Source organism: Mesoplodon densirostris, chromosome 3 (genome assembly GCF_025265405.1).
Source record: "Mesoplodon densirostris isolate mMesDen1 chromosome 3, mMesDen1 primary haplotype, whole genome shotgun sequence".
Lineage (NCBI taxonomy): Eukaryota > Metazoa > Chordata > Mammalia > Artiodactyla > Ziphiidae > Mesoplodon > Mesoplodon densirostris.
In genome coordinates this window covers 107969549-107983317 of record NC_082663.1, presented here as the reverse complement: position 1 = coordinate 107983317, position 13769 = coordinate 107969549, and the positions used below count along the sequence as shown (strand labels likewise).

Genomic DNA, 13769 nt, shown 5'->3' with positions numbered 1-13769 from the left:
ACGTGGCTCTCCCACCTCAGAGGCACAGCACTGACTCCTGGCTGGAGCACCAAGAGCTTTTCATCCACATGGCTCAGTATAAAAGGCAGAAAAAGTAGGAAGGAAGGAAGGAAGAAAAGAAAGAAAGTGGAAAAAATAAAATAAAGTAAGGTAAAATAAAATAAAGTTATTAAAATAAAAAATAATTATTAAGAAAAAAATTTTTTCAAAGAAAAAACAGGGCTTCCCTGGTGGCGCAGTGGTTGAGAGTCCTCCTGCCGATGCAGGGGACACAGGTTTGTGCCCCGGTCCGGGAAGATCCCACATGCCGTGGAGCGGCTGGGCCCGTGAGCCATGGCCGCTGAGCCTGCGCGTCCGGAGCCTGTGCTCCACAACAGGAGAGGCCACAGCAGTGAGAAGCCCACGTATCGCAAAAAAAAAAAAAAAAAAAAAAGAACAAAAAAAAAACGGACGGATAGAACCCTAGGACAAATGGTGACAGCAAAGCTCTACAGACAAAATCTCACACAGAAGCATACACATACACACTCACAAAAATAGGAAAAGGAGAAAAAATTATAAATCTTGCTCTCAAAGTCCACCTCCTCAATTTGGGATGATTCGTTGTCTATTCAGGTATTCCACAGATGCAGAGTACATCAAGTTGATTGTGGAGCTTTAATCTGCTGCTTCTGAGGCTGCTGGGAGAGATTTCCCTTTCTCTTCTTTGTTCTCACAGCTCCTGGGGCTCAGCTTTGGAATTGGCCCTGCCTCTGTGTGTAGGTCACCGGAGGACGTCTGTTCTTCGCTCAGACAGGACGGGGTTAAAGGAGCAGCCTCTCAGGGGACTCTGGCTCACTCAGGCTGTCGGGGAGGGAGGGGTACGGAGTGCGGGCCGAGCCTGCGGCAGCAGAGGCCAGCGTGACGTTGCACCAGCCTGAGGCGCGCCATGTGTTCTCCCGGGGAAGTTGTCCCTGGATCACGGGACTCTGGCAGTGGCGGGCTGCACAGGCTCCCCGCAAGGGGGATGTGGACAGTGACCTGCGCTCGCACACAGGCTTCTTGGCGGCGGCAGCAGCAGCCCCAGCGTCCCACGCCCGTCTCTGGCGTCCGCGCTTTCAGCCACGGCTCACGCCCGTCTCTGGATCTCCTTTAAGCAGCGCTGTTAATCCCCTCTCCTCGCGCACCAGGAAACAAAGAGGGAAGAAAAAGTCTCTTGCCTCTTCAGCAGGTCCAGACTTTTCCCCGGACTCCCTCCCAGCTAGCTGTGGCACACTAACCCCCTTCAGGCTGTGTTCACGCCGCCAACCCCAGTCCTCTCCCTGCGCTCCAACCGAAGCCCGAGCCTCAGCTCCCAGCCCCAGCCCGCCCCGGCGGGTGAGCAGACAAGCCTCTCGGGCTGGTGAGTGCCAGTCGGCACCGATCCTCTGTGTGGGAATCTCTCTGCTTTGCCCTCTGCACCCCTGTGGCTGCGCTCTCCTCCATGGCTCCGAAGCTCCCCCCCTCCACCCCGTGCATTCTCCACCCGCGAAGGGGCTTCTAATGTATGGAAACCTTTCCTCCTTCACAGCTCCCTGCCACTGGTGCAGGTCCCGTCCCTATTCTTTTGTCTCTGTTTATTCTTTTTTTTTTGCCCTACCCAGGTACGTGGGGGAGTTTCTTGCCTTTTGGGAGGTCTGAGGTCCTCTGCCAACATTCATTAGGTGTTCTGTAGGAGTTGTTCCACTTGTAGATGTATTTCTGGTATATCTGGCCCGCCGTCAGCACAACTGTTGCGGCTTCGGCTTCTGGGGCCCCTCCAGAGCTGGCAGCCTCAGTGAGACTGCCCTCCCCTCGGGCTCCGGGGCAGTTCCCTGGCAGCGGAGGGAAGAGACCCCGAGCCAGGAGTTCCAGCTCTGCGGAAACGTGGGCTCCCTTCTGGGCCGGTATGTTCTGTTTCTATTTCCATTTGTCTCTAGACATTTATTTCTCCTTTAATTTCTTCTTTGATCCATTGGTTGCTCAGAAGAGTGTTCATATCCATGCATTTGTGAATTTTCCCATTTTCTTCCAGTTATTGATCTCTAGTTTCATACCATGGAAGTCAGAGAAGATAGCTGGTGTGATTTATTTCTTCATAAATTTGCTAATGTGGTCTCACACATGATCTATCCCAAAACAATGTTTCATGAGCTCTTGAGAAGGATGTGTATTCTGATGCTGTTGGATAGAATGTTCTATATATGTCTCCTAGGTAACTTTGGTCTCTAGTGTTGTTCAGATGCTCTCTTTGCTTATTGACTCACTGTCTGGATGACCTAAGCATTGTTGAGAATGGGGTATTAAACTCCCATTTATGATCAGGAGGTAGTTCTATTTTTAAACTTGGGGGGAACCTCGATAGTGTTTGCCACAGTGCCTTACAGCAATTTGCATTCCCATCAACAGTGCACAGGTGTTCCTTCTCTCCACCTCCTGGCCAACACTTGTTAATTTTTTTCCAGTTTTATTGAGGTAAAATTAACATACACCACTATGTACATTTAAGGTATACACCATTACAATATTTGGACTTACCTATATTGTGAAATGAACACAACAGTAAATTTAGTTAGCATCCCTCATCTCATTAAGAAACAGTTAAGGGGCTTCCCTGGTGGCGCAGTGGTTGAGAGTCTGCCTGCCGATGCAGGGGACACGGGTTCATGCCCCTGTCCAGGAAGATCCCACATGCCGCAGAGCGGCTGGGCCCGTGAGCCATGGCCGCTGAGCCTGCGTGTCCGGAGCCTGTGCTCTGCAACGGGAGAGACCACAACAGTGAGAGGCCTGCGTAACGCAAAAAAAAAAAAAAGAAAAAAAAAAGAAAAAAAAAAGAAACAATTAAGAAGAGGAAGCAAAAAAAAAAAACATATACTGTTTTTTTTCTTATGATAACTCTTTAGGATATACTGTTCTTAACAACTTTTATATATATCACCCAAATGTGTTAACTATAGTTTCCTTCCTTTACATTGTATCCTTAGTACATATTTATCTTATAACCAGAAATTTGTCCCTTTTGACCACTTTGATCAAGCTTCCCCTTCCCCTAACCCCCGTCTGTGGTTACCACAAATCTCATCTCCTTTTCTATGAGGAGTTTGGCAGTTGCTGTTGTTGTTTTGTGGTTCCATGTATAAGTGAGATCATACAGTATTTCTCTTTCTCTGACTTGTATAATTTAGCATCATGCCCACAAGGTCCATCCATGTTGTTGGAAATGGCAAGATTTTTCTTCCTTTTAAATGGAGTAAAATTCCATTGGTAGATACACTACATCTTCTTTATGCATTCACCCATCCGTGGATGCTTCAGTTGTTCCCTGTCTTGGCTATTACGAATAATGCTGCTGTGAACATGGGGGTGCTGTTGTGAACGGAATCATTTTCTTCATTTCTTCTTCAGATAATCATTGTTAGTGCATGGACGCATTACTGAATTTTGTTTGTTAATTTTGTGTCCTGCCATTTAACTCAGGTGGATGATTAGATCTAAGAATTTTTCGGATTTTCTATATGTAAAATACTGTCATCTACAAATAGAGACAGTTGTCCTTCTTTCCAATTCCAAGGCCTTTTATTTCTGTCTATAGCCTTATTTCTCTGACTAGGACTTCCAATACTGTGTTAAATACAAGTGGTGAGGAAACATCCTTTTCTTGTGCTTGATTTTAGAAGAAAAGCTTTCATCCTTTCACCACTGTGTATGATATTACATATGGAGTTGTCATATAGGGCCTTTATGTTGAGGTGTGTTCCTTCTATACTGAATTTTCCAGAGTTTTTTTTTTTTTAATTTTCTGGAGTTTTTTAAAAATCATGAACAGTTGTTGGATCTTGTCAGTTTTTTTAGATCATGTGCTTTTTTTCCCCTTCCATTCTATTAATGTAATATAGCATATTGGCTTATTTTTGTGTATGCAGAACTGTCCTTGTATCCCAGGGATAAATCCCAATGGATCATGGTGAACGACCCTTTTAACGTGCTGCTGAATTCAGTTTGCTCATATTTAAGTAAGCAATTTTCAGCTATATTCATCGGGGATGTTGGCCTGTACATTTCTGGTAGCATCCCTGTCTGGCTTTGGTATCAGTGTAATGCTGGTTTCACAATATGAGTTTGGTAGTGTTCATTGTATGTAAGATTTTTTGGAAGAGTTCAGTTAGAATTTGCATTGAGTCTTCTTTAAATGTTAGTTATAGCTGCTGATGTATAGCTATTCCTGCTGTTGTATTCTTTTTGTTTTTGTTTTTTTTGGTTACCATTTGCTTGAAATAACTTTTTCCATCTCTTCCCTCACAGTCTCCATATGTCTTTAAAGAAAATATAAATCTCTTATTGGCAGCATATCATTTTACCTAGTTTTTTAATCCATTCAGCTATTTAATGTCTTTTGATTGGAGAATTTAATCCATGTACATTTAAAGTCATTATTGATTGGAAAGGACTTACTATTGCCATTTCCTTAATTTTTTATTGCTGTTGTGTAGACTCGTTCCTGGTTTCTTATCCTGTTGACTGTTTTTTTCTGATGTCTTTTGGAATCCGTATGCTTGACCTCTTTATCATGTTCTTTTGTGCAGTTACTATAGGTTTCTCCCTTTTGGTTACAGTGAATCTTACATAAAATATCTTAAAATTATAACAGCTTATTTTAAACTGGTAACAACTTAACTTTAATAGCATTCCTAAACTTTACACTTTCTCCTCCCCTCCACACTTTAGGTCATTGATGTTACAGTTTACATATTTTTTCTTTTCTGTTAATAACAACAAATTATTGTAGTAATTGTTATTTGAGTTGTGATTATTGAGTTATGGTTATTTTCACTATTTTAACTTTTAAACTAGAGTTTAAGTGCGTTAAGCAGCTCTTTTTCATTGTTACAGAATCTAACTTTGACTATATACTTACCATTTCAGTTAGTTTTACACTACCTTCTTATTTTTTTATGACATTAATTGGCCACCTTTTACTTCTGTTCAGGGAACTCCCTTTAGCATTTCTTGTAAGCAGGTCTAGTGGTGACAAACTCCCTCCACTTATGTTTGTTTGGGAAAGTCTTTATCTTCTTCATTTCTGAAGGACAGTTTTATCAGGTGTAGGATTCTAAGTTGATCAGGTTTTTGAGTTCAGTTTTTTTTTTTTTTTTTTTCTTTTTCTTTTTTGCGGTATGTGGGCCTCTCCGGATGCGCTCCGGATGCGCAGGCCCAGCGGCCATGGCTCACGGGCCCAGCCGCTCCGCGGCATATGGGATCCTCCCAGACCGGGGCACGAACCCGTATCCCCTGCATCGGCAGGCGGACTCTTAACCACTGCGCCACCAGGGAGGCCCTGAGTTCAGTATTTTGAACATACCATCCCACTGTCTCTAGGCCTGAAATTTTTCTGTTGAGAAATCTGCCTGTTACCTTATGGGGATTCCCTTGTATGTAACTTCTCTCTTTCTCTTGCCATTCTCAAAATTTTCTTTAACTTCTGCCAATTTAATGATAATGTGTTGTAGTGTAGCCTTATTCAGGTTCAACCACTTTGGGGTCCTTTGTGACTCACAGATCTGGATGTCCATTTCTTTCCCCAGGTTTGGGAAGTTTTTGACCATTACTGCTTTAAATATAATTCCTGTCCCTTTCTCTTTTCCTTCTGAAATTTCCTTCTGCCATCATGCAGATATTGTTTCTTTTGATGGTGTCCCATAATTCCTGAAGGTTTTTTTCATTCCTTCCCCCTTCCCAACTCAATAATTTCAATGTCTTGCCTTCTAGATCACGGATTATTCTGCTTGGTCAAGTCTGCTTATGAACCTCTCAATTTAATTGCTCAGTTCAGTTATAGTATTTTCCTGCTCTAAGATTTCTGGATTTTTTAAAAATTTTTATTTATTTATGTTTGGCTGCCTTGGGTCTTTGTTGCTGCACGTGGGCTTTCTTTAGTTGCATTGAGTGGGGGCTACTCTTTGTTGAGGTGTGCAGGCTTCTCATTACAGTGGCTTCTCTTGTTGTGGAGCACGGCCTCTACGTGCACAGGCTTCAGTAATTGTGGCTCGCGGGCTCTAGAGCGCAGGCTCAGTAGTTGTGGCATGTGGGCTTAGTTGCTCCGCGGCACGTGGGATCTTCCCAGACCAGGGCTCAAACCCATGTCCCCTGCATTGGCAGGCGGATTCTTAACCACTGCGCCACCAGGGAAGCCCTGGATTGTTTTTAATGGTTTGCATGTCTTTGTTGAACTTCTCATTTGTTCATGCATTGTTTTCCTAACTTGGTTTAGCTGTCTGTTTTTGTAGTTCACTGAACTTCTTTGAGGGTTAGTTTGAATTATTTGTCTGATTGTTCCTAGACCTTCATTTCTTTAGGGTTAACTTTTGGATCTGTATTAGTTTCCTTTGGTGGTGTCATGTCTACCTCCTTTTCTGTGATCCTTGATTCCTTACATTGGAATCTGTGCATTTGAGTAAGTGGGCCTCTCTTCCAGACTTTACAGGTTCCCACTCTCAGAGAAAAGTTAATCTCTGGTCAGCTCAGTCTGGGCTGCTGGACATGTCTGCTGGTGATATTCTTGGGCAGGTGGTGCTTGCTATCTTGGTATATTTTCGGGTGTGGCCGCTGCCAAGCTCTGAGGTTCGGGGGGCGGGTGCCACTGGCTGAAAACAGTTGCATAAAACTGCTGGCTTGATTCTCTGCTCAAGTGAGGCTAGAGGATGGGCTCTGCAGTTACCTGGGTTCTCTGGTCGGGCTTACTAGGCAGTCAGGATTGGGTACTATACACAGCAAAGGTGGACCTATGAATTAGCTTCCCTGCTCCGGCAGGATAGCAGGACTGATCTAAGGGCCTGCACAGCTTGTTTTCTGGAGACCCGAATCAGGTGACTATGTACTGAATTCCCTGGTCAGGAGGGGCCAGTGGTTTTATTCTGCAAGAGCCATGGGTTGTGCTCTCTGTGTCAAGCTCCATGGCAAGCATGGCTGTTGGATGGGCTCTACAGCTTCCGTGTGCTCTAGTTAGGTTCCCTTTGGGTAGGCTGAAGGCTGTATTCAGGAATTGGTGGGGCTGCAAATGTTTCCTTGTTGGGGCAGAGCAGGAGACCCAACTGCAAGGCCAGTAAGTCTCTTTGCAGTCTTGACTCAAGTCATCCTGTGCCCCAAGTTCTCTGGCTGAACAGGGCCACTGGATTGCTCTACAGACTGTCAACTCTGCCTACTGATCCTCTACTTGTGTTGCTGGGCTGTGCAGCTTCCAGGCATTCATGCCAGCCTTTCCGGTTAGGCAGGGCCAAGAGCTACACCCAACCTGCCAGCTGGCCTGTGGCTAAGCCCCCCTGCCTGGATTGGGGCAGAACAGGTTCCACAACTATTGAGGCTCTTCATCTGAGGGCCTGAATCAGATAGACATGTACCTGCCAAGTTCCTGGTCAGATTGCTCCACTGACTTGTTTCTGCAGATAAGCAAAGCTGCTCTTGGCACTTGGGCACTGCAGGTATGAACTCAATCTCTCAAGATCTGAATGTTGGTGATTGTAAGCCTCTCCCCCTTCTCCATCACAGTCAGATTCCCAGTGGTCAAGCCCTGAAGATTCTCCTGCACCCTCCATTGGAGACCAGAATAGCAGCTCCCACAAAGCAACCTACAGTGCTGGGTGTCACTCGCCTCTTTTTTTCCATGATAGGCTCACAGCAAGGTGCTACTCCAACCTGGGGGAGGGCCAGTGCAGTGTGTATCCGCTCCTCTTAACCATCTAATGTGGTCTGTCTTGGTCTCTGTGGCACTGGGAGATGCTTAAGCCTCATCCCCATGGCCTGGAATTCCCTCAGTGGTGGCTTGTCCATGAATAGTTGTTAGCTGGTCTTCTTGTGAGACGGAGCAAAGTCAGGAACAACCTATGTTGCTGTCTTGGTGACATCACTCTCTCTAAAATACCTTAGTATATGCAGAATGAGTCAGGATTTGTATTACAGCAGTGGTTTTCAAAGTGTGGTCCCTGAAGCAGCCATAAGTACTTTTATATTTAAAAACGTATGTGGTCAGTACCTTGCTTGAAGACTAGCTTAACACTAATGACACCTCTGGCTTTTATCCTAAAAATACTAGAAGGTAAACCTAGTTTATGCTTTCTCAATTTTGGGAGTTAGAATAACCAGTTATCACAAATATATTTTCATACCAGCAGCAAAGCCAAAGCAGCCCTCTCAAACTAAAATGAAAAACAAGGCATAAAATAGTTTCCCTTAAACATAATATTGTAAAATTAGAAGTATACTAGGGCAAAGTCCTCATGCCACTATTTGAATTCAGTTAAATTCAAAAAATAATTATGTGATTTACCCATAATTTCCTGAAGCAAATATTCAGGACGTTTTGGAAGAGAATGGTTTACCAAGTTATATATTCCATTTGACTTCTATCTCTGTAACTTGTTTGCCAGGATGATCCTGGATAAGCAGCTTAATCTGATTCGGTTATGTCATCTATAAAAATAAGTGCCTACTCCATTGCCTAACTAACAATAGGTACTTATCACATAAATGTTAGCTTCTCTTCCCTTTCTTACTGCTTTAAATCCTTAAAATGAGTTCACTTTATGGATAGTTCCGAAGATTTCCTTCATCCTTAAATTTTTTAATTTCCTTGATAATGACCTTTGCCAATTTTGTTTCTGTTGCCATTTTTTTCCCTCTTCCAGTTAATTCTGAAACAAAGTATAAATTTAACAGGGCTTTTCCTGGGCCCTAAACTGCGTTTTTCTTGTCTCTTGAAAACAATAGCTTGTCTTTTGGCAAATAAATCCCCAAATCAATACCCTGTCTTTTGGCATGTATCCCTTCCCCCACCAAAACAAAAGAAAAATCCCTCATCCGGGGATCATAGGCTCAGAATAGCAAAGAGTAATGAGTAATTTTTTTTTTTTTTTTACAATAAGATACTCCTGCAGGTCAAGGGTAAATTAAACTCCCCACTGGAGAGGTTTCCTTATGAACACAGGCCTTAACTTCCTGCCTATTACTGCCAATGTATCCTCTCCCCCAAATATTCTGAGTTCTTTAACCCTGAAGTTAAACTCTGGTATACAGTTGACCCTTGAACAACATGGGTTTGCACTGTGCAGGTCCACTTATACACATATTTTTTTTTCAATAAATAAGCAGAACAGTATTACATAATCAGTGGTTGGTTGATCTCTGATGTGGAATTATGGATATGGAGGGCTAACTGTAAAGTTGTACGTGGACTTGAGACTGTACAGAGGGTCAGCTCCCCTAAACCCTCATTGTTCAAGGGTCAACTGTATTTGAATGTTACAGTTCCACTTGAAAGATGGTGTTTGAAGCTGCTATTACATAATTCTTGGCAGCCAGTAGCTAGTTCAGACAAAAAGAAATATGGGTCCTTCTAATATAATATGAATATGATTAGCATTAAAAAAAATCACTTGGGATATAAGTCGAGGTATTTTTTATTTATGACATATTTACATACATACAAAATTGGCTTTATCCAATACATCATCCTGCATAGTATCTTAAAAAACAATACCATATTCTGGGAGTAAAAATCCAAGTTTCTTAATTTATGTATAACCTAACATCTTTTAGAACACAGAATATTACCAATTTGGCTTCACAGAACACAAATTCCTGTTTAGAATTTTTTCTAGCCAAGGAACAAAGCAAATTCAACAACATCTTAAACTAATTTAGCTGACCCTGAGTATATTACTAATTTGCATAATTTGAATTAATGTATATAATACACTTTCATCTGTACTGTTATCTACTTATATTTATCATACTACCATTTTGTCTATATCCATTCACCTCAATTTTCTACCTCATTAATCCTTGAGAGAAAGAACAAAGAATGGGGAAGTAATAATAAGAGATTCAGAGGAGAAAACTACAGGTATTGGCTCAAACTTTTCCACCCAGAAGTCTGGGGCCCAGCTCTAAGTCCAGGGTTACCTGATAAACTTAATAACAAGACGATATTCATCTGAGTAATCTGAGTGCCTTCTGTCAATTGAGGCTGATGTAAAATTACTCTTCCTGCATTTCTTCCTATTCTCTTTCACAACACTTAATTAAAAAGTATACAAACTGGGCTTCCCTGGTGGCGCAGTGGTTGAGAGTCTGCCTGCCGATGCAGGGGACACGGGTTCGTGCCCTGGTCTGGGAGGATCCCACGTGCCACAGAGCAGCTGGGTCCGTGGGCCATGGCCACTGAGCCTGCGCGTCTGGAGCCTGTGCTCCACAACGGGAGAGGTCACAGCGGTGAGGGGCCCGCGTACCGCAAAAAAAAAAAAAAAAAAAAAACAAGTATACAAACTTATCAAATTCAGTAAGTAGTTCTGGGAGCACTTCAAAAGAAAAAACAAATAACACAAATATGACCAGAGTAGTAGTGGCAAAGAACTGTGTTAAAGACAGGTTTTCCCAAGATGCTTGAGGGTAAAAGTCCCCAGCTCAACTCTCCCTAAAAAATGCTAGTGCAAGAATTATAAGGAAATAAGCAAGAAAAGAACAGGGCAGCTGGATGACTGGTGAAGGGAGCTGTGGCCTTAGGTTGATGACCAGCATATCTCATGCCAAAATACCAACAGTAAAAGACCCCCCGGCTCACACTGCCCTGGTGTGTGAGAGGTAATGAGTTACTTTTCTCGCCCCTTGTACAAGAGGGAAATCCAAGAATAAAAAAGTAAACAAGAGGCTGGGAAAGTTGACTGTGGAGTCAGTCATGCACTGATGGCTTTCAAAGATAACTCTAGGCCAAAAAAGGAATAAGGGGCCAGAACAAGCTCATGTATTTATCTTTTCCATCTGCCCTTCCCTAGTCCTCACCCACTTGCAAAGAGCAGAGGGTGCAAATTACCAGGTGCAGGGAAATCATCTGCACCCAAACCACAGAATAACTCTGCCATTGCTGTTTGGGGTTTCAAAGAAAATTGTCCTCTAATGGGATGTCAATGTTAATGATTCTATGAAAACCACCCTCAAAAACATCAACTAAGATATTTGAGACTTCATAAAATAAAAAGAAAATTTTATCTTTAGGATCTGTAAAATTTCCCTATAATAGGGAAAAAAGCAGAAATATGAACTACAGACATATGTTCCTTCATTCCTAACAGTGATGTGTCATCAGGCCAATGCTATGATAAAGGGTAGCTTTTTAAAATAAAGGATAAAAACAAATGGTAGAGAAAGGCTTCTCTTATTCACGAAAGACGGAGAAAACATAGACGAAGTGTTCCATAAATACCAATAAAAAGGGAAAATAAGTATTCCTGTGTCCCTATTATGCTATAGCAACTGGCTACATCTCTCTTCTTTCTCTCATTACTTTTAATGACACAGAAGTCTGAATTGCACTGAATGACAACTATACAGTGCATAGAAATTAACACATAACACAGATGGAAAATTAGTACTTAATCTTCTCATCCTCAGGTAAAAAAAATAGCAGAAATCAAACAAGTACTTGAAATGATATTAATACAAAGCAAACATTACATGTAATGACAGCACAGGATAACTGCTTCAATACCTTAAAAGATTTTATAAGATTGTGCTGATTCTTTTATACCTAAAGAATTATATAGAAGAGTAAATAAAAATGAAATTACGTTTATATAAGAAACTATCTTCAAAAAGTTATTTGAACTTTCATATACAGAGTTCAAAAGTATATGATGAACTATTTATTTTTGATTTGTATAAATCCCAAAATGGTAAAATATATTATCTGGGGGAAAAAAAGCTTTCATTAAATACAAACATAATGGACTAAATAAACCAGATTCACTATAAAATAGTTTCTTGGAAAACTTCCATAAAAAGTAAAGGCAGAATGGCACAAAGTTAGAAAAGCAGTGTTTAAGGCAAACTAAATAAGTAACCTTAAAGTAAGTCATATGATCCCATAAACAACAATGTAACTTCCTCTCAAAAATTTCTCTATTACAGTTGGAGAAATGAATTAAAGCAAAAATAATGGCTGTTGTCAGAGTTTACTTGGAAGCACTGAATACCATTATGCAAAAAACCCCAAATGCTTCTAATTTAAATATGCTTGACTCATTTGCCACTTAGTTGTCATAGAGCAATGAAAAAAATAAAATGCATTATCCCAGTGTTCATCGTACAGTATGAATGTGAAATGCTGAAACATTAAAAAAAAAAATTTTTTTTCAGGCTATGCGCATAACATAACCAAAAAGAAAATGATCGATTCTGTTACTCCGGCCTATGTTAAAAATATGCATAGACAAGTGCACCATCTCCCTACAAATAAGTGTCTTAGAGTCTCTTGTTGAGCACATGGCTTAGCATCAGACCTGTGATCACATGGACACACGAAAAGCTTCCAAGACGGACAGGGAAGAGATTAATCATGAATTAAAAGAAACAATGCTTTTAAACAGTGTTCGGTAAACATGTTCTTTAGTCAACTATTTCTTAAAAAACAAAATAATCAAGTACATATCATTAAGTTAAATATCTTAGCACATGAATTTGCACCTTATAAATTTGGTGTATCAAACTGTCCTATTAAAATATTTATGTATTTTTTGAGAACTATGGTACGTGCAATTATATAATCAGAAAAAAGGATCTGTTTCTTTTCATCTACTGGAATGACACCATGCCTTTCTAAGAAAAAAACTGCAGCCTACAGGAAAATGATCAAAACAGCTGGACTGACTGAAGTTGTCCAGTTTAAGAAGGGACTGTCTCTTCTCCACCAGCAGCTCAAAGTTAGCAAGTGTCAGTATCCCAGACCAGCCTTCTCACATGGTCCTGGGGGAAAGGCGCTGTTTATACATGCCTGCTACTGCTTTGGCTGCACTGTAGATCATCTGCCGACGAGACATGCCAGTGAAAGTCACATGCCAATCAGTCCGGCTGACATTGAGTAAGCTCTTCTCCAGGACTTCGCCCACTGTCACCAAAAGGCCCGACCACCTCAGACTGTAGTCCTGGGGAGTTAGACTTTGAGCCTAAGGAAAAAAGAAATTGATATTTTAATACATTAAAAAACATCATTGGAAGTAGTTATGTCATAAGTGACATTTCAAAGTCTCTCAGGTTACTTCTCATAGAGATTATGACAGACCCTGAGAAACACAGCTATGCTGCCAAATGTATGAAGTTACAAGGCTACAAAAAAACAAAACAAAACAGTATTGCACACATGGACTTGATTTACAATGTCCACACTAAGCTCATTTTGTTGTTTAAATACAATCTAAGTCTTTTTTTTTTTTTTTTTTTGTGGTACGTGGGCCTCTCACTGTTGTGGCCTCTCCCGTTGTGGAGCACAGGCTCCGGACACGCAGGCTCAGCGGCCATGGCTCACAGGCCCAGCCGCTCCACGGCATGTGGGATCTTCCCGGACCGGGGCACGAACCCGTGTCCCCTGCACCGGCAGGCAGACTCTCAACCACTGCGCCACCAGGGAAGCCCTACAATCTAAGTCTTAAAGCTAATGACTCTATCTAACGGAGCTCAGTGTCAGAGGGCCTAAGTGTCAGTTCTATATTCAGTGTCACTTTAGGTTAATAATAAGATTAGTGCTAAAATAGAAATGTTACTTTTATCTTTTTACAGTAATAAAATTCCTATCAGAAAGAGAGATAATACTGTATATTAAGGCTTCAACCCTATCAGAAAAAAATTGTTAAATTAATTTGCAGAAGAGTATTCCTGAACTTCATTTATGTGTGAATAAGTTAGTACCAATATATATCAAATAACATCCAGTCCAGGAGAGAGCATCAACC

General features: G+C 41.5%; 1 protein-coding gene across 5 annotated transcripts in view; it reads right to left on the bottom strand.

Annotated features, from left to right (window-relative positions):
- Nucleotides 1-11737: 11737 nt before the first annotated feature.
- The window catches only part of PRRC1 (proline rich coiled-coil 1), a 45997-nt gene continuing 43965 nt past the window's right edge, over nt 11738-13769 (bottom strand). For all 5 annotated transcript variants that reach the window (XM_060093304.1, XM_060093307.1, XM_060093303.1 and 2 more), the window contains exon 9: nt 11738-12986. In XM_060093304.1, the coding sequence (XP_059949287.1) occupies nt 12777-12986 (210 nt within the window). In that variant the 3' untranslated portion in view covers nt 11738-12776. The remainder of the gene's footprint in view (nt 12987-13769) is intronic.